This window comes from Eptesicus fuscus, chromosome 22 (assembly GCF_027574615.1).
Source record: "Eptesicus fuscus isolate TK198812 chromosome 22, DD_ASM_mEF_20220401, whole genome shotgun sequence".
NCBI lineage: Eukaryota > Metazoa > Chordata > Mammalia > Chiroptera > Vespertilionidae > Eptesicus > Eptesicus fuscus.
The window spans coordinates 12,262,203-12,282,814 of record NC_072494.1 but is presented as its reverse complement, the minus strand read 5'-3'; the positions used below and the strand labels follow the sequence as shown (position 1 = coordinate 12,282,814).

General features: G+C 40.1%; 1 protein-coding gene and 1 non-coding gene across 2 annotated transcripts in view; one reads left to right on the top strand and one right to left on the bottom strand.

Moving 5' to 3' along the window:
* SPAG17 (sperm associated antigen 17) overlaps positions 1-20,612 on the bottom strand; it is a 147,091-nt gene that overhangs the window by 16,794 nt on the left and 109,685 nt on the right. The window contains exons 30-43 of the mRNA XM_028154227.2: positions 20,209-20,338; positions 18,458-18,612; positions 17,773-17,961; positions 15,384-15,529; positions 15,149-15,279; positions 13,463-13,590; positions 11,552-11,734; positions 10,513-10,626; positions 9,950-9,995; positions 6,656-6,755; positions 5,932-5,979; positions 3,265-3,364; positions 2,439-2,529; positions 645-785 (exon numbers count right to left, since the gene is read on the bottom strand). Of these exons, the coding sequence (XP_028010028.2) occupies positions 645-785; positions 2,439-2,529; positions 3,265-3,364; positions 5,932-5,979; positions 6,656-6,755; positions 9,950-9,995; positions 10,513-10,626; positions 11,552-11,734; positions 13,463-13,590; positions 15,149-15,279; positions 15,384-15,529; positions 17,773-17,961; positions 18,458-18,612; positions 20,209-20,338 (1,702 nt within the window). The remainder of the gene's footprint in view (positions 1-644; positions 786-2,438; positions 2,530-3,264; positions 3,365-5,931; positions 5,980-6,655; positions 6,756-9,949; positions 9,996-10,512; positions 10,627-11,551; positions 11,735-13,462; positions 13,591-15,148; positions 15,280-15,383; positions 15,530-17,772; positions 17,962-18,457; positions 18,613-20,208; positions 20,339-20,612) is intronic.
* LOC114233656 (small nucleolar RNA SNORA72) lies at positions 3,775-3,930 on the top strand. The gene has a single exon (XR_003619808.1). It is a non-coding gene; the product is annotated as a small nucleolar RNA SNORA72 (small nucleolar RNA).

Here is a 20,612-nt window from a genome sequence, read left to right as displayed (position 1 = left end):
CTCCTAGCAGCTATCACTGACTGATCTCTCAGTCATTCCCTTGACTCACTGGAGCTCTTGACACCTAAGGTGGCCTTCCATTCCATCTCTCTCGGTGACATCACACTGTCCCCTCTGATTCTCGATCACCTTGTTTCTTCATAGTTTCCTCTTCTGTCTCAGAAACTCCCATGTCATATCTTTGACCTTGCCAACACCAACAATTTTACCACTTACAAAACTCATTTCACGCTTCCCTCTATATATCATCACCTCCTATTCTTCTAGCTTATTACTCTATCACATTTAATAAGCAATTATTTAACCTCATTGAGACCTGTAATCAATTGACTTTCTCATTTTAAACAATCACTCACCTCATTCTTGTCTTGTTTTCCTGTTTCTCTGGAATGGATTATATATTCCATCATTATATCCACTCCTTCGCAATCAGACTTTCTCATCCTCCCAAACCCAACCTGTTAACCAACCTGCCAATGTATCCACATCGTGCTAAGAAGCCTTTCACAGTTCCACAGCTCCAGGGTCCATGACACTATAGACATTTTTCTATAACCACAACCAGACCTTCAATACCCAGTACCATCTCCCATACTCTGAAAGGACATAGTGTCCAGTTTTGAGAAATCAAATGATTACCATACCTGTGGGAGACTTTGTTAAATTTTCAGTTTGCTTCTGGTTAGCGAACTCCTTGATCTCCACAGAACTCTCCGATTTTGGAAAAAGAACCATATCTGAGGATTCCTGTTCTTCAACTTCTTTTGGCTGGGGATCTAGAAAACCTAAAACAAATATTATAAGGTGATATTCTGGACAATGGTACAATGATTACTAATGTCTGTGTTCTTTACAATGAACAAGGTGCTCACCCCCACACTTGAGGAAGACTAGAAGAAAGCTACTAAGAAGCAATGATTCGTCCTATATGATGCAGTGCTTGCCCTTAACAAACAGGGCTCACACTCCCTGGGAGCTAGTTGGTTCTTTCAGGGCTTTATGACTATGTAGTAGTAGCTAACTTGTTGGGTTATGAAATAGAGACCTAGTAATTTGGCCTATGTTATCTGGCAAGAATAACTGAGATGTGAATTAAAAATTTTTTTCTAATCTTAAATGCATTCATTACTGTAGACATGTAATTCTTTTTAAAAAATCTTCACCCAAGGATATGTATTTATTGATTTTAGGGGTTGGGAGGAGAGAGAAACATCGATTGACCAGGGATCGAACCTGGACTTGACCCTAAAACCTTTTGGTGTATGGGACGATACTCCAACCAAATGAGCCAATTGGCTAGGGCTGAACATATAATTGTTAATTAAAATGTATCTCTCTAAGGAATCAGTGCAATATGAACACATTTTAAATAAATATATCAAGGACCAACTTGTGTGGGCCAACCCTGTTTGAATGAATGGTGGTGGCAGCCTGGAGGACTGTGCTGAAAAACTGAGGCCTTTTCCCATCTCAAGAGGAGAGTAGGTTTGATTGATTAGTGATGTCTGTCTAGGGTGTAGGTAGAATCACCAACCTTCACCCCGGATTTCTCTCCCTCACACAAGTCCTTGTTCCAGCCTTAATCTTTGCTTTGCAAACTCTGACCTATCATCACACTCAGGAAAACTGACAGTAATACCACAATGCCTGCTAATAGCGTCCCCCAATCAAACTCGTGTAGTTGCCCCACAATATCTTTTATGGCTCTTTTTCTCAGCCCACATCCAAAGTGCATGGATTGCATGTCATTTTCATGATTCCTTAATCTCTTTTAATACAGAATAATTACCCCATCTTTTTATTTTAATAATACTGATTTGTCTGAAGAGTCCAAGACAATTGTCTTTTAAAAAATGTCTACATTTGGGGTTTGTTTGATTGTTTCCTGTTAATCAAATGCAGTTTAAGGATTTTTGGCAAGAATTCTCCTTCTCAATTGCACTGTATGAGAACCCCATCCCCACCCCCAACCCATGCTAGGCTGTCTCACAATTAGCAGAAGTTTGATCAAGGACCAACTTGGGTAGGCCAACTCTGGTTGAATGAAGTTTGTTAAAGTGGGAAATGCCATTTCTCTCCATTGTAAAGGTACACTTTCCTCCTGGTAATTAGTAGGTAATATGTGAGGTGATGCTCTGAGACTCTTTGAATATCCTATTCTCCAACAACCTTTCATTACTCCCTTATTTTTTAAATTAGCCAGGTCTTCTTAATGCTTTTAGGTAAAATTTAAGCACACTGGATGACAACTAAATTTTAGTTACATCTTCCTTTCCTCATGTAAGTCAGACATGACTAATATACAGGTTATAGCAGGTCATGTCATTAGCTGTTACTAAGGCAAAGGGTAGTAGGAACTAGTTATGGTCTAAGAGCCACTATCAAGTATTCTTCATTTAGGCACAGTCACAGGAACAAGAGCTACACAAACACATTACCTGGATGAAGACCACATGTATTTTTCTCAGCTGTTTTGCTCACATCTTCACATTTCTTTGTAAATGGAGGCAAGTTTTCAGAAAGGGTGTCCTGATAAGGAAAAACCAAAAGAATAATTTTAGACTTACACATGGCTGAAAGGCAGCTGCCACGAGCATGTTAAATTGATAAGCAATGATCAAAGTCTCTTTTTTAAGGTCCTGGAAATGAAGTTTTGTAAACTAAAAAATTTTCAAGAGACTTATTAACTCAATTGTAGTTTTTGTTAATTAGTTTCCTATAATTTCTTCTCAGGAAGCCTCTGGTTAATAATAGTGTCTGGAGTTTTCATAGCAATACAGGGAGTTCTGAACTTATAATAACTTAGAGCTATCTCAGCAGCCAATGGGTAAAATAATTTCAATGGAATAAAAACTTTAATGAATAAAACTGGGATTTATCATAGGATAGGCATCAATAGGGAGAATTTGACACAAAAATGGCTTAAAATACCCTATTTTCTGGCGTATAAGACTGGGCGTATAGAAGATTTTCCTGGGTTAAAAAGTCGTCTTAATTAATAAGGCAATTAATAGTGATAATTCAAAGCAGGGAGATAGAGAGGTAGTAACACATTGGTAGAGAACACTAGTTAGGTGTAAGACCTAAAATTAGGTCTCTCTCTTATATGCTCTTGAAGACATGGATTTGAAGGGTATAGGTTATTTAGCGGATTAGATGTAGGAAAGAAATAACTTCAGGAAAGGAACATTATATAATAGCATATGCACTATATCAACTTTTAAAAGGACTCTTATTCAATAATTGTTAATTGCATTGAGTTACCTGAGACTGAAATGTCTTGCTAAATTCAGATTTGAAGTAAGGTGATATTACTTTGTTCCTAATTTTCATTAAATAGTTGTTTGTGTTTTCAATCTCCTTCCTGGTCAGTAGTTCCATAATTATGCAAAAGAGACATAAAATATTTCAAAACATTATTTGCTTGTGTTTTAGCTCTACATCCCAGTCATTTTTCCTACTTAGAAATCAGACTTTCATTGTAAGATAGCAAATAATGATACTAGCTGGTTGGTTTTACAGTTGACCTCAAAACACTAAAAACCAGTGGTCTTAAAGCCAGCTATATTCTTCTAATCTGCATAATTTCAGAATCAGTGGTAACAAAAACAAAAATGAAAACCTAAGTAAAAGTTTATGAATGATGTGATCAGTGATTACAAAGTGAAATAAAAGCAAGCATTATGATCCTGCTAGATGTCTTTCCAATATCAGAACCCTACATTGGGGAGACATATATGTAAAAGCTATACTTTTTACATATAAAGATGGGCAATGAGAAGTAAACTAAATCCCCTGAGTAAGACTCCAGGTAGCTTTTTCAAGAGGGCTAACTCAGGCAGGCTAAACATTCGCTATATTAAGACCATGCATGTGTCCCCAGACCTAGTTCTTGCCCTAGGTCTGGTTTTCTAAATGCTGATGATAAGCCAAGTCTGATATATATGATCAGCCTCAGAAATGGCAGGACAGCTAGTGCAATAACTTGAAGATAACCACTGTTAATTTCATGATTACCAGTTGCCATTAAATGAACTGTAAAATTATTAAAATAAATTTAAAAAAAAGAGGGCTAACTCAGCTGGGAGGCTTTCCCTTTGTCCTTGTCTCATTTCTTTTTCTACTTCCTAAAATGTAGATGAAATGGCTGGAGCTGCGGCAGTCATTCTGCAACCATGAAACAACCCTGAGGATGGAAATCATGTGCTGAGAACGATAGAATAGATGAAAAGAAGGAATCTGATGATGTGGCGCTGTCTACTTCTTTCTTATAAAAGCATTGACTTGGAGGCTGGCTGTTAAATGTAGCTCAACCTAATTCTATCTGAAATAGTTTTCCATTTTAAGTGCTTATTACATGCCAGACACTGTGCAAAGTACTTCATATTTAATCTTACAAGAATTCTGAGTTACTATTATTATTCCCATTGTATTGCCCTAAAGTCAAGGCCTAGAGAAGTTATGTAACCCACCCTAAATGATTAGCTAGTAAGAAGTCAAGTCTGAATTAAAACCCAGGCTTCTGCCTCCAAGCCCATGATCTTGATAAGTGCACTTGCTAGTCAGCAATTAGTCACCCAGTGTGTGAGCTGACCTTAGGCATTAGGTGGTCCAATCATCCTCATTTTATAGATAAGCAAACTGAATTCCTGAAGTAAATTTTACTGAACTAAAACAGTGCTCTCTTACACTGGATGGCCTCTCTGGAAATACTGGCTGAATCAAAATATCATCTTATTTAAACAATAATTTCTCATTAACATGTCTCATCTCTACGGCCTCATGGATTCATTCATTAACCTATGGCAGTCTGCCTATTATCTACCACTCTCTTAAAACTGTTCTCACAAAAGACATCAATAAACCTTCCATCTGATAAACCCTAATTCCTCCGTTCATTCTCCTTCATGACACTTCCATATCATCTGACATTTCTGACCACCTCAAATTTCCTTGAAACTTTCTCCTTCCTTAATCCTCCTCCCCAATCCATTATGCATGCTGCCAACACTTGTTTTTCTATGACACATATCTATGTTTTTCACTCTCTTTTTAAAAAACTTACATTGGCTTTCTATTACCTACCTCTTGGTTAAAATTAAAAATTTTAATGTTTCAAAATTCTAAAAAATGTGAATGGATAACACACGTACACAATTCTAAAGGTATTGAAGAGTACATAATAAAAAGGAAGTCTCCATCCCACACTGTCCCCTAATCTAACCTCCCAACCTCCCTCCCCACAGGCAATCACTGTCACCAGGCTCTTGGAAATCCTTCTAGGGATATTCTATGAGACAGTATACACCTTACAGTTTGACCTTTATGTAGGGGTGGGCCATGAGACTTAAGGTCTTATCTCACCACTCGTCCAACACATTCCACAAGGTAACCCAGACATTGTTATTAAGAAGGATATTCATCTGGGAGTCATTCTGGAGGGAAGCCATGTCAGTGTGCACAATAGTACCATGTATACTGCTATATGCTCAGGAAATATATCTGGCTTCCTTTCTTTATGGCAAGAGAGTTGGAGTTGGAATTGTTGGCTAGGATTGAAAGAAAACCAAAGCACATGATGCTTAGAGCACATTCCTCAGATGAGTTAAATGAATCCTTGAATGTTTATGACTGTGCTCTGCATTAAGTTCTAGATTATTTATCAGTAATTAAAATTAGCAAAGCACAGAGAGCTTTCTTACTTATGAGAGAGAGAGGATCCACCTCCTGGTCCAATGGGAATCCTCAAGAGATAAGGACATGGTCACACAAAAGCTGAGTGACCACTGGCAGAAACACAGAAGAGATTCAGATCACAGCAGAGAGCCTGGACGGTAGGACCTCCCAACTCTTCCCCCTCTAAGCTCCTATGACTCCACAAAGCTGGGCTTTTTCATATGTTTATGTATATATACTTCAGGATGGAATTACCTCTGCTGAGCTATCTTCTCTTTCCAGTGCTTTACTGTTGCAGCGTGCCTATGTGAGAGGAAAGAGAAGTATGACCAAAAAGGCAATACTGTACTTTGCTGACTTTCCACACAGTTGGCTCCTTCTCTGTTATCTTAATTGGCCATATCGTAGGTTACTTAGTGCCCACTATCCACCTGCCTCTGGGATAAGTCCGGGTGATGCTTTGAAAAGTCTAAAAGCATATTTTTCCAAAAGATGCCCCCTTCCCAGCAGCCCTATTTTTGAAGTCATAAAATAGGGCCCTTCTGTCATTTTTCCTTCTGGGCCCCCATATACCTTCTGTGGCATCTCTCACAATCTGTCATGATGTGCCTATGTGTTGACTTGCTTTGGGGCTGTTTCCGATGCTACCCTGTAAGCTCCAAGATGGCACTAGCCGAGCTGTTATCTATCACTCTATCTCCAGCTCCCAGCATGAAGCTTTTCACATAATGGGCATGCCATAAATGTCCATTTGGATCAGTGAATGAATAAATGCACGTGCTTCTAAAATAAGAGAGGCAATGCTCTTGGTTGGCAAACAATAAAAGAAAACCCCTGTATGATAAGTTGTTGACAGTGTGGCAGATGAAAGGCGGAGATCTCCTGGATGTGGTCACCCATGGTTATGATACTTGCATCTCTCCATCCTCAATCACTGCATGCTTAATACTAACTGGAAAACATTATTGGATCAGCTTACTTCAATTTCTTTTCAGAGAGCTCTGTATCAAATGGGTCTGGCAGACAATCCGGAGCAGAAGTCAAAGACTGCTTGTACAAATCGATTAGGTGGGCTGCAACTTTAAAAATAGATGCATTTAACTTTACAACACCACACCACGCACAAGCAATACCTAATGACTCGTTAGAGATACTGTCTAAGAGCCTTTATTTAATCCATCAAGTGCTTACTAGAATTTCCATGATCAAGCTATACTATAACAGTGAACGTTTATGCAGTACCCTACCAGAGGACAAAATGAGAAACATAGTGCCCAGTTGGCATGGATCAGTAGTTGAGCATCAACGTATGAACCAGGAGGTCATGGTTCGGCTCCCAGTCGGGGCGCATGCCTGAGTTGTGGGTTCGATCCCCAGTGATGGGCCTGCAGAAGGCAGCCAATCAGTAATTCTCATTATTGATGTTTCTATCTCCCTCTCACTTCCTCTCTGAAATCAATAAAAATGTGTTGTTTTTTTTTAAAAAAAGGAAACATAGTGACATGTTATTAGGGCAATCAGCATCTACCTGACTGAATTTCATTGTATCTGAAGCACTGAAAAATTACTCATTTTATTGAAATTGTTCTGTCTTTTTTTCCAAAAAGAAAAAAAAAAAAACACTATGAAGGACCTAAATCTAAAGGTATGAATGTAATACAATGTGGTGTGTGTTGTGTTTTGTGTTGTGTGTGTGTGTGTGTGTGTGTGTTTGTTGTTGTTTCGATAATTTGGGAAGTGACCCCAAAGTTTATTCTACAGATCATGGTCTTGGTGGGATGTTAATAGAAGAACAAAAAAAGAAACAAGGCTCATGGGTATATGAGCTTGGGAAACACCAGGTCATACAGAATCAATCACAACCCTAGTTTCCCTGTCCTCTTCCACCTGGGCAGCCCCTTATATTAAGGTTACCAGATTTAGCAAATAACAATAGAGAAGGCCCAGTTACATTTGAATTGCAGATGAACAACCAATAATTTTTTAGTGTAAGTATTACACTACCTATAACTATGTTTCATTGCTGCAGGACTTCTCTGCATCCTCCATTAGTTAATGTATATTGTGGCTCTCTAAGAACATAAAGCAACATGCAGCATTATCCAAACTTATATCCTACAACTCATTTTTGGTGGAGCCACCTCAGAGACTAGTGTTCTAGGAAATCCTGTGGGGAACCTTGACCCCAGATCACCACTATTAATATGTCAGGGGCTGCTGTAAGTATGCAAGACCCAGTTTGACTCCCGCATCTGTTGGTTAATTTTTGTGTTTCAAAAATATATTTAATTTGTCCTTCACTTTTGGGCAACCTACCCATTTACCTCTCTGAGACTGTTTCCTCATGCCAGAGGTTATGAATTCAATGCCAAAAGGTAGTTTTACCAGATAAAGTATAGGGCAACTAATTAAGTATGAATTTCAGATAAACAAGTAATATTTTTAAAATATAAGTGGGTCCCAATACTTACACTAAAAAATTTCTTTTTCTTTATCTGAAAGTCAAATATAACTGGGTCTTCTCTATTTTTATTTGCTAAATCTGGCAACTTTAATATAAGGGGCTGCCCAGGGGGAAGAGTGACAACTGTGTAAGGACAGGGTGACACTGGGTTGTGATGGATTCTTCTGTTTAAAATCTTGAGCCACATGCTACCATGTGGTAAAGTAACATTTCAAGAAAAGAAAAATTCAGATAAACAAAACAAACTTCAAGCTAACACTGTGGGGACACACAAAACACATCTGTGGGCTTAATGGAACTATGGCTGCTGCAGATGGCCAAAAATCAAACAAACCCAAATTACCAAGTTTCTTTGTTGCTTGTCTGCCATAAACTATGAAACCAAATAACCAATTTTGTTGGAGCCATACATATTCCAAAATAAACCTGCTTTGAATGAGGCTATTTTCCAAGAGTAGATATAGAGTAAAACAGGGTGAGGTTTTGGTGATAATTGTGTAGTGGCTCCAAAGTTCTGTGTGGGTGTGGGGATGGGGGGAGAGTGCCTGTTAGCTGATTGTTTCCTTCCTGTGTCTTAGCTGTGTTCTAAATTCAGGTTAAGGTAAACATAGAAGCCAAATGTTAACTTTTTTTATTCAGCAGATGAATGTTAAAGATGAATTAGAGTCAATCACAGTTTTCAAGAATCTCATAATTCAGGCAGGAAAATAGATCCTATCTAATAAAAGAGTAATATGCAAATTGACTGTCACTCTAATACACAAGATGGCCTCCCCCATGTGGTCAAAGATGGCTGCCTCCATGTGGACACAAGATGGCCGCCACAAGATGGCCAGCAGGGGAGGGCAGTTGGGAGGGACCAGGCCTGCAAGGGAGGGCAGTTGGGGGTGACCAGGCCAGCAGAGGAGGGCAGTTGGGGGCGACCAGGCCTGCAGGGGAGAACAATTGGGGGGGGGAGACCCAGGCCTGCAAGGGAGGGCAGTTGTCAGGGGACCAGGCGGGCAGTTGGGGGGACGAGGCCTGCAGGGGAGGGCAGTTGGGGGCAACCAGGCCTGCAGAGGAGGGCAGTTGCAGGGGACCAGGCCTGCAGGGGAGGGCAGTTGGGGGCGACCAGGCCTGCAGGGAAGGGCAGTTGGGGGGGGACCAGGCCTGCAGGGGAGGACAGTTAGGAGCTACCAGGCTGTCAGGCGAAGGCAGATAGGGGTGACCAGGCCTGCAGGGGAGGGCAGTTGCGGGGTACCTGGCCGGCAGGGGAGGGCAGTTGGGGGCGACAAGGCCTGCAGGGGAGGGCAGTTGGGGGCGACCAGGCCAGTATGGGAGAGAGCAGTTGGGGGTGACCAGGACTGCAGGGGAGGGCAGTTAGGGGTCACTAGGCTGGCAAGGGAGGGCAGTTAGGGGTGACCAGACAGTCAGGGGCGGGCAGTTAGGGGAAATCAGGCCAGCAGGGGAGCAGTTAGGCATCTATCAGGCTGTCAGGGGAGTGGTTAGGGGGTGATCAGGCTGTCAGGCAGAAGTGGTTAGAGGCAATCAGGCAGGCAGGCAGGTGAGCGGTTGGGAAGCCAGCAGTCCTGGACTGTGAGAGGGATGTCCCAAATTGGAGAGGGTGCAGGCTGGGCTGAGGGGACCCCTCCCACCCCCATTGCACCAGGCCTCTAGTGAATAAATAATAATGATACAACATGGCTAATACAACAACAGAAATACCTACACAGAACTTTGCTATTAGACGCAAGAATGACTGAAAAGTGTATTTAAGGTTATTCTTTTGGAATATGTTAATATTTTGCAAAAAATATTAAATGTACTTACTTTGAGTATCATGGCTTTTTATAGTTTCTTCCATTTTAGGGAAAGACTAAAATAAAGATAAAATTCCTTAGTTATTATATTGCACACAAAATTTACTTTGTTTACAAGCATTCTTTATGTGATCAACTTGATCTTTTATGAAAATTACTATACAATGAATTATTTTTAATGCTTATACAAATCTTATTTAATTTTTTAGTCATTTCTTTCACTTAACAAATTTCTAAAAATCATTTTAAGTTGTAGAAATTCCTTTTCTTCCTTCTTCTTATTTCCTTCACTAATTCATTCAATGTTTCAAAGAATATAAATTTCTCTTAAGATAATCAAAACTTTTCTTTTAAGAGCCTTCAGAGTTATTTATGATTTAGGAAAGAGCCTAAAAATATTTGAAAAATTCAATGTATAAGAAGTCAGATTTCCACAGAAATAAGAAATTAAAGGAGGGAGAACATGTTTCACAGAAATGGTGGAAACAAGCTCTTACTTTCAGTATTTTGTCTTGGAGCACTTAGCAGTGGAACAATAGTAGGGACAGTGGTATGTGAAACATTCTGTCTCACCATAACTAGTTTGAGGAGATCTGCAGCATTGCCTCTCTCCTCCTCAGTTCTGGAATCTTTAACTGTCATGTCCTGTAGCTCATCTTCTTTCTTTAGGATATGGTTTATATAATCCTAAATCAGCAGAATAAAATGAATCAATATAAATCAGAAATAAGATAGAGACACCAAACTAGTCAACATCAACTTGGAATATCACAAAGAGATTAAGAATATATTAATTCACAATGACCAGCCACCACAGTTACTGGTCAAGCAATGTAGAAAGACCTTTCTTTAATATGTTAGTAAGCAAAGATCTGAAAAGTACAAAAGCAAAGCTTTAAGGGCCATAGGATATTAGAACTGTATATGGACTTCAGAGAGGCCCCGCCTCTAACTATATGCTCTACTGTCCCTACCAATAAAATGGACACAGGTGATTAGATGATCTTCAGAGTCCTTTCCAGGGACAACCTTTATGGTTCTATCTTTGAATGTAAGTTGCTTAGGAATACCTTTGCTTCCAAGAGGAACAAACTTCTTTCTCCATAAATATTTGATCTTTTTCCACAAATAATTGTCCCCTGTTCTATGTCAGGTACTGGAGACCCATAATCAAAGCACATATGATCCCTGTTCTGAAATTTAACATACTGGAGAGTGAGATGTTACAGATATGCTTATACAACTAATTAAACATTTAAAAATTCTTAGGCCATTTCCAAAAACCAACAATAGTTTTCTTTCATGGACAAATTTCAGATTAATATGCAATTCTACCTTTTTCCAGAGGTCACTAGGCTAGTGTTCCACATAATGAGAAGGGATGAGTCTATATGACAATCATATGTAAAAGTTACTTACCTTCTCCCTATCTTTGGGGTCTCAATACTTCCTATACCTTATGGGACTCATTTAGCATTTTATACCTCTCAATTTCCTTCCCCCTGGAAGATTGACACTCATCTGTTACATTAATTCAGGTTCCTTGGCAAACCAAGAGGAATGATTGCCCTGTTTCTGATTCTTTTGGGTCAGGTTACTTGGATTCCATTACCTTAAGGGAAATCTGTAGCTTCAGTTTCACCTCATTCTTTATGATCTCGTGCTGGATGAACTGGCGTATCTGTAGCACACTGGGGCTCTTGACTATAGGGGCGGGAGTGCTCACTAGCTGTTTGGCCTCAATGTTAAGGCCCTTCCAAATCTGAGTGCCAAATGGAGGTCCTGGAGTTTTTTTCTATTAACAAAACAAAGCAAAAACAACCACACAAGAAATCAACATTTTAACAAAACTGAGTTCTTATTATTTAGACACTATGCTATGAACCACTGCTATGGAATACATAGGCAAATTAAAAAAAAAAAAAGGTAAATAAATAAAATAACATTATTCTCAAAAAGTTTCACAAGTATAAGAAAACTTGATAACAAAACTGGACAAGCTTTCTTCTTTATATGTGGTTCTGAGAATCTACATGTTTTAAAATCCTGTTGCATGATGTCCTGTGGATGGCACCTAGGGGAGTGCCAAGCAGTGCTGTGCCATGGCAACGTGGCTTCAGCCTAGCTTAGGCCAAATGCATGAGACTATCCTTTGATACCCACAGGTAACCAAAGACACTTGGAATAAAACAGTCTTTAACTTTCTGGTTCCATGAATATGTTGACTTAATGAGAGAAACCATCTATAGACCTGAGTGGTCTTTGAGCTCACTCTAGAATAAGCATGAATCTTTGAGGATCTCTTGAGCAGAAATGTCTGCCTTAGAGTGGACTCTCATCTCTATGCTATGCTCTATTTTCAGGAGTGGTGTGGTTTGATGCCATAAGCCCCGCAGTGTGTCTGATGTGCTCCCTTTTAAACTGCTATTCAGTGTTCACTGCCTGGTCAGTGATAACCACTCAGCGTCTTGTCTGGGTTGGGCAACTCCCACCGGGTGTTTGCAGAGGAAGAGACTGAACTGCTTTCATTCATTTCAGATGTGGCATATTATTTGTCATAATGCAGTGCTTTCAACTTGGATATATAGCCTTAGTGAGCCATTCGGTGTGTCCTTTCATTTTTTAGATAAGGAAGTACCGGTAAAGGTCCAGTGTGACTTGTCCCAAATCCCACATTAACAATTGGTAGAGTCAGGACTAGAATTCAGATCATCTTCATTCACCATGTTGATTATAGCCACCAAATTAAAATACAGGGCTAGGAGCTCATTGTTACCTTAAGTGTTCATTATTTATGCCCCTGCTATTACAAAATTATTCAGGAAAGCAAAAATCATAACTCAAAACATTATCCTCTTCACTTAACACTAGTATCTCTCTCTGATCATCTTATCAATGCCTTCACTGACTTAATAATTTAACACCTGACAATAAGCTGAACATATTATTACTTAAACTGCTTGCAAGATGAAATGGAAAATCTTGTGAGATTCAGGACTTCAAGATTCTCACTCAAGATATATTCTTTCATTCTTAAAAACAACTTTAGGTGGGGGCTTCTCTACTATGACTTAATTACAATGTTTATTTTTTAACATTATAATTATAAATCTCTGTGAATAATTCTTCACATTTTTCTTATGAACTTAATTTGTGAATTAATAAGCTAAGAAAAAAAAAAGGAGGGTGAAAGACCTAAAATTGTGCATTAAAACTAACAAATAAGGAACAAGAGGAGGGAAGATTTCTGTATTGCATATCAGTAATTCCATGACAGAAAAGCTGCAACATGGGTTACTCAGAGTAGATATTTTTATATTATGAGAAGATGTTCAAGCCTGCAATGTAGGGTAAAAGAAGTAAAACAGATTAGCTGGTCAGTCTTCAAATATAAAATTCCATAAGCCCTTCACAACTTACGTAAGAATGAAAATATATGAATATATGGGAGAAGACCTGAGACTCTGGTTCATTTATGGATGGATATGCAAATTTAGTAACTTTTCAGCCAGAAAAGTTATACCTCTACTGGGGGAAATGTCTCCCATGTTCTCGACTGAAGATTTGGAGGAACAATTGTATCGAGCTCTTTCTTCATCAGCCATGGTGATGCTTCACAAAAAGGGCGAAGGACAGTGATGCTGAGGGCACCTTGTTGAAAGAGAGTCATCAGAGGGTCAATTCTCCATCAAAATACTCTGAAAATTTCAATGGGCATTCACTAATTTCAACAACTACTATTTGGTAAGTGAGACACAGCAATGATGCTTAAGGGACTTAAGATAAAAAAAGAAAGGTGGCTTTTAGTCACTGTAGCACCTACAGACTGTATTTAGATCACCTGAAAGTACTCATTGTCTTCCAAAACCCACATACACGTCCTGTCCATCCCACCACTAAACATTTCTGGAGTTCAGCACTTCTTCCCTCTCCACTGGCCCTCCTTAGATCATTCACCTCCGAGAGATCCTATTTGGGATTGCAGTAAGGACTAGCTTTTCTGCCCATAACTACTCTGCGAGTGAACCTCCCCAGCAGTCAGGGTGACTGATTACCTTAAGCCATGATTTTAGCTATTCATTGACTTCCCATTGCTCACAGGATAAAACTGAGTCTTTAACATTTTCTCACTCCTGCCTCACCCTGTACCATTGTCCCTTCTGAGCTTCAGGTGCTATGATCTTACCCCCATCTTCTCCAGTGTTTTATGCATCCTGCTTTGTAGTCTGTCTTCCAAGATAGCTCTCCCTCCTATCTTAATGAACTCCCACATATCCACCAGCTGTTGGTTTCAGTGTCTTCAGGGGAGCCTTCCATGCTCTCATAGCTCACCGTTGTATCCCTAATAACCAGCCAGTGTTTGGCACATGGTGGGTTATCAAGTAGATGCTAGTTAAATGCAATTTGAATTCTTGTTCTCACACAGTTCCACAACACACACTGTACAACCAGTGAGAGCACCCCACTCTCCACATTCACAAAGAGCATGTGCACTGATACACTGAAAGATCTAACTGCACACAGATGCAGGTATATTCATAAACAAGCACAAAATATATCCTACCAACCAGAGAAAAAATTAAAACACACACACATAAACTTAGACCTAGCACATTAGTTTGGTACACAGATAAAATGCAAGTTTATATCTATGTTTAAATACATATATTACATACACTGATGGTTCAAACTTAATGCAATATGTGTCTCTAATCTTTACTCACACACAGACTTTTTTTGAAATTGAAAATAATATAAATGTCCAATGAATACATGACAAAAAATATATTTCAAGTTGTCTTTCTAACTCACACATCAAATGTACTTTCTCTTTTTATTCTATTAAATTCATTCCTTCAAAATGACAGAAAATGAACTTACAGGGGATATCTCATTTTTCTTTTTTCCTACCAAGATTAAACAAGCACATAATAGGAACATAGGTACATACATAACATACTTAAACACAGATACAAATCTGCATATGGGGAGGAGAAGAACTCATCCTCTACAGTTTACATAGGTTATGCTCAGATAAATCTTGGTCTGAGCACAAATAACTGTATATATAGGTTGACACAGTCAGGTCAAAAGTAGAACTGAAAGTGAGCAAAGAGAAAAAGTAGAGAGATGGCCTGGGCGTGGACTGGTAGGAAAGGTGAGAGTTTGGGAAGGGACACAGTGAGCTCCAGACAGGTAGGCTTCCTACCTGGCTGCTCCTGCACCGGCTCTTGAAGAACTACGGTAGTTGGTTCTCCGTATGCCAAGGACAGGTATTCTTCAATGTCACTGTCTCGAAGAAGTTCTACTCCTGATCCATCAGCATAGACAACAAAAAACCTATTTGAAGAAATAAAAATTGAATCACTTGACATATTCAGTTAAAATGCTCCTTGAACTCTGAATTAAAAATAAAAGTCATGGTATTATTTTTATCATATTACCTGGGGACATGTTCACCAAAGATTTGCAGATGATTCTTATGAAGGTGAGCAGTTGATAAACTATCGTAGCCTTCAGGACTTGCATCTAAATGATCTTCCAAATTGATTTCAGGTACCATAGTTGATACACTACCATCAGCCATGACCTAAGGGACAAAGTATATTAGCAACTGAAAGAAAAAAATGCCATAAAGCTTACATTTCTGCTGATCACACTTGAGAAAATAGATGATTTTTTGTATTCTCAGAAAATCAGGGATTTTTATTTATTTACTAGAGGCCCAGTGCACGAATTCATGCACAGGTGGGGTCCCTCAGCCTGGCCAGCGATCAGGGCCTATCGCGGGGGGGCTGGCTGGCAAGGGGGAGGGGCTGTGGGAGGTTGGCTGTAAGAGGGCACTGACCACCAGGGAGCAGTTCCTGCATTGAGCATCTGTGCCCCCTGGTGGTCAGTGCGTGTCATAGTGACTGGCTGACCAGTTGTTCTGGTCATTTTGCCATTCCAGTCATTCAGTCGTAATGGTCGCTTAGGCTTTTATATATATAGATAAGGTATTGCTCACTAAGTACAGATTGCATAAAAGTGAAAACCTAATAGCACATGTTCACTCACAAACCACATCTACACTGTGAAAATAAACTAGAAAAACTAGAAATACCCTGAGGAAGGTGACTAGGAAGGCAGGGGACTCCAAGCCTTATCTTCTGAGGATCAGTTCAAGGAACTGGGATTTAAACATGGAGGAAAGGCTGGTCATGTGCTAGTTGTCTTGAAAGATTGAAAGAGTGATAGCATGGAAGAGGTTTATATTCTGTGACTCCACACACAGAAGTAGGATGCGTGGATAGAGTACATAGGGAAACAGATTGAGTATCAATATGAGAGAAATGGGCTATCCCTCACTACTGTCTAGATAGGGCCTGGGTTTTTCCAGGAAGCAGTGCAGTCCAGGCTGAAAGACCACCGTAGAGGATGGCTAAGAAGAGCATCAACACCTAGAAGAATGCTTGGCCTGGATGACACATGTGTTCAACCTAGAAGGTCTGGGCTTTCAATTTCAATTTCAATTCATTGTAAACTTAAATTTGTTAGGAGCCTGAACTCATGCTGTGAAAAGCTTTATTTACTTAGTACAAAAAAAAAAAAAGCTGGATCAGGGCTTGTCTGCATAACAAAACAAAGTTGGGGACTCTTGGTATGGTTTCAATCTAAAATAACTTTACCACCAACACACAAAATTCCACTCGGGTGAGGGGTGAAAAAAAAAAAAGATAAATGCCTAAAGGAGGGGTTGACAAAACTTCTCCCCACCCCCCAAGGGCCAGATATTAAATACTTTAGAGTTTGTGGGCCTTAGAGCCTATGTTGTAACTACTCAACTCTACCCTTCCATGCCCAGGAGCCATGGACCAGTAAGCATGGCTGTGTTCTAGTAAAACTTTATATAGCGACTAGAGGCCTGGTGAACGAATTTGTGCACAGGTGGGGTCCCTTGGCCTGGCCAGAGATCGGGGCTGATCAGGGCCGTCTCGCCCAGTCCCGAATGGGGCTAATTGGGGCCAGCCAGCTGGGGAAAGAGACGGTGGGAGGTTGGCTGTGGAAGCGCACTGACCACCAGGGGGGCAGCTCCTGCATTGAGCGTCTGCCCCCTGGTGGTCAGTGCATATCATAGTGACTGGTCGACCAGTCTTAAAGGTCACTTAGGCTTTTATATATAGAGATAATGAAATTTGCATTTCCTGTCATTTTTATGTGTCAACAAACATTATTCTCCTTTTGATGTTTTCCCAATCACTAAAAAATATAAAAATGATTTTTAGCTCATACAAACAAATGGCCAGGGCTTGCCAATGCCTGGCCTAGAGGTAAGAGGGTAATTGTGGTTTGAGGGACAGAGAAACAGAAGGTAGAGTTCCGTACGAGTAGTTAAACTCCCCTCCAGGTTTCCCCCCTCCCTATCTTCATCCCCACAGAACCCTCACTAACTGAAATTCTCACTGTGGATTCTCTGCCTTTTAAAATGCCTGCTGTCTATGCATTTGCTGTTACTTTACCCTGGACACAAACCAACCAGTCTTACTCCATCCCTTTGTGTTGGCATTATTTATAGATGCTTAGTTTTCTCCACTGTTTCATCCACTCTGTTCTAATTAATTACTTGGCTTTAGCATTTCTACCATCCCAATAGCTGGGCTTTCTATCCCCTATGCAAGTACATTTGATAATCAAAGATACTGACAATCACTACCGCTTGCCCAAAGTATTGGCAGTTAGTAGATAACTCACCCTGAAACTGCTAAGGTAAAAAGCTACATGGAGGCTCTCTCCTATGAAATATCTGAAAAGCAAAGCCACAGCCTCTCTTTCCAAACTAATGACACATTTTACCTGAAAGGTGTTTCCCTCCGGGTCCAGGACCTGACAGATAACCTCTGAGGTGTGCTTCATGATGTACATGCTAGCTCTCAGCTGCTCACGGTTTTGGAAAGGATGGTATATATCACTGCTTGATTCATGGCAATATATAGCCGAACAATCCCTATCGATATAGAGACAGCCTGTGTTTGGAGGTAACACCTGGAAGGGTATCAGAAAGAGAGAAATTATTTAAAATTTCTTAACCAAATTGAGGACTTTGGAGAATAATTTTAGGATAAAAATTATTCACAGATCTCTGCCACAAACTGTATTTCCAGGAAGAAAATCCAAGAGAGGACTTAACATTTGGGAAAGACTACCTGATAAGGAGGTACACTGAATAATTAGCATCTAATTTGTCCCAAGTCCTCATATTTCATCTAGTTACTTCACTATTTCTTTCAAGTAATCGATGTACCTTCTTATTTCAGATGTTTAATATAAAATAATAAAAAACATTTTAACTGAAGCAAAAACATGTGGCCCTATTCAAACTGTTGAACCCTTTATGATCTTGGGCAGGAGTCATCTCCAAGAGGGTCCACATGGCAGACATGCTCACTGCCCTGGAGCAGTGGGTTTTCTTAGTGAATGGACATTTACCTTTGGCACTCTTTTCCCCCTTCCAAACCTCCCTCTCCCCCCCAAGACCTACCTGATATGTTCCCTGTGGCTTTGCAATAACAGATGTCCCATCCCCAAAGGTGGCGCAACATCTACTGTCCTCGCAGTTGGTGATGACAGTGGCATAGTGTGAACTTTCTATCCGCATGCACTTCACCTGCCTGGTGACAGTCTGAGGACCATCATCTGTGGGCAAATGCATGGCAAGCAGATCTGAGAGCATGCGCATATCGGGAAACACGCTGCCTGCTGATTTTGCTCTGTCTCCCGGCTACCTGGACCGGAAGTTGAGACTGAGTGCTGAGAGCTCACTCTGCAAGGCGGGAGTGCCTAGGCCCCTCCCTGGCAACGTAGAGCAATCCTCCCAGAGGAACTTTTCTGACTTAGTGTAGTGTGCTGTTTAATTTCCACTACTCTTTTTACTTTGAAAAATTGAAAACATTAAGAAAAGCATAACTACTCAATCAACATTTGCACTTGTTAATATTCTCCTATATTTGCTTCAATATTTTAAATATGTACATAAGAATTTATTCTCAGTTTATTCCCTTCTCTTGCAATCCATTTGTATACTTTTATATAAATATGTGTACCAAAACCAATATATAATATTTTGCATGCTTTATATTGGCATGTTATATATTACTCTGTATCATTCTGCAAATGCTTTTCTCACTTAGCCTTGTTTTGAGACCTTTAGCCATCTTGATATACATATGTGTGTGTACATGTATATTGTGTGTGCACTTCTTTCCTTTCAGCTGCTATATAATATTCCTTTGTAAGTATATACCACATGTTATTTTTCTGTTATGCTGTTGATGGACATTCATGCTTTCCAATATTTTAATATTATACTCAGTGTTGTAAATAGCACCCCCGCACCTATTTGCTTGTATAAATGCATAGAGTATTTTTCTATATCTACCCAGGAGTGGAGTTAGTGCATCCTATGATAGGTACCTTTTCTTTTTTTTAAAAAAATATATTTTATTGATTTCTTATAGAGAGGAAGGGAGAAGGATAGAGAGCTAGAAACATCGACCAGCTGCCTCTTGCACACCCCCCACCGGGGATGTGCCCGCAACCAAGGTACATGCCCTTGACCGGAATCGAACCTGGGACCCTTCAGTCCACAGGCTGACGCTCTATCCACTGAGCCAAACCAGTTTCGGCTATAGGTACCTTTTCTATTTCCTAGATATTTTTTAATTGCCCTCCCAAGTGACTCTTAGTTATCACTCTGTCTAGTGGGGCATAAAGGCTCCACTTCTCCCACTCACTTGCCGATTTTATTGCACTTAATTTGGCAATGAAGAATTTAATGCATAAAACAAATAAACTCTGGAATTAAAAAAAAGGGAGTCAGGGGATAATTTTTCTCTAAAAATCTTGTTCAGATTTAGGTTTGGAAGGCTGGTAGGCATTTAGAGTCTTTGAACAGGTGCCAGTTGCTTAGCAGCTGCAGCTGGCCTTTCTGGTAGAGAGGTATGCTTAGAATTGAAGGGGGGCCTAGCTGAGTTCACCTATTTATTCAAATTTGATTCCTTAAAGATCTAAGAAATCAAGGCTGAGAGCTATTGTCCAGGACAGTTGAGTCATGATTATTAACTTTTAGTTGCCACCAAAGCAAACTAAGTTTTTGTAGGATGAAAATGGAAAAGCCACTATTACTACCCATGCGTGAACTAGAGCTGCTATCCCTCTGCCTGTCAAATTTTAGAGACTTATAAAATTGTCACACACTTGGAAAAAATAAAAGCGTACTTATTTCTTGATTACCCAAAGGAATAACTTGATCTTCATAAACTTGGTAAAAGGTTGTGATTCTGGTCCCATCGGCATGGTCCACTATCCGCGTGCCATCCTGCTTCTCTACGATGATTGCTTTGTCCTCCCGAGTGGTCATAACCTGGGCACACAAAGGCAGGGCATCTCATTTGGTCAGTGGCCAATCCCAAGTGCGCTCATTTCCACACCCTGGGGAATACCATCAACGCCTGGTTATGTATTTATAAGTGGAAGCTTTATCTTATCTACTTGGTCTGACCTTTACAACAAACCTGGGAGGCAGGACATTTGGGTTGAGAGAGGTTAAGATACTTGCTCAGGGTCACTCGGCAAGTGCCAGGGCTGCTGCTGGACTAGGGCCGTCTGACTTCAAACCTGATGCTCCTTCCACGGTC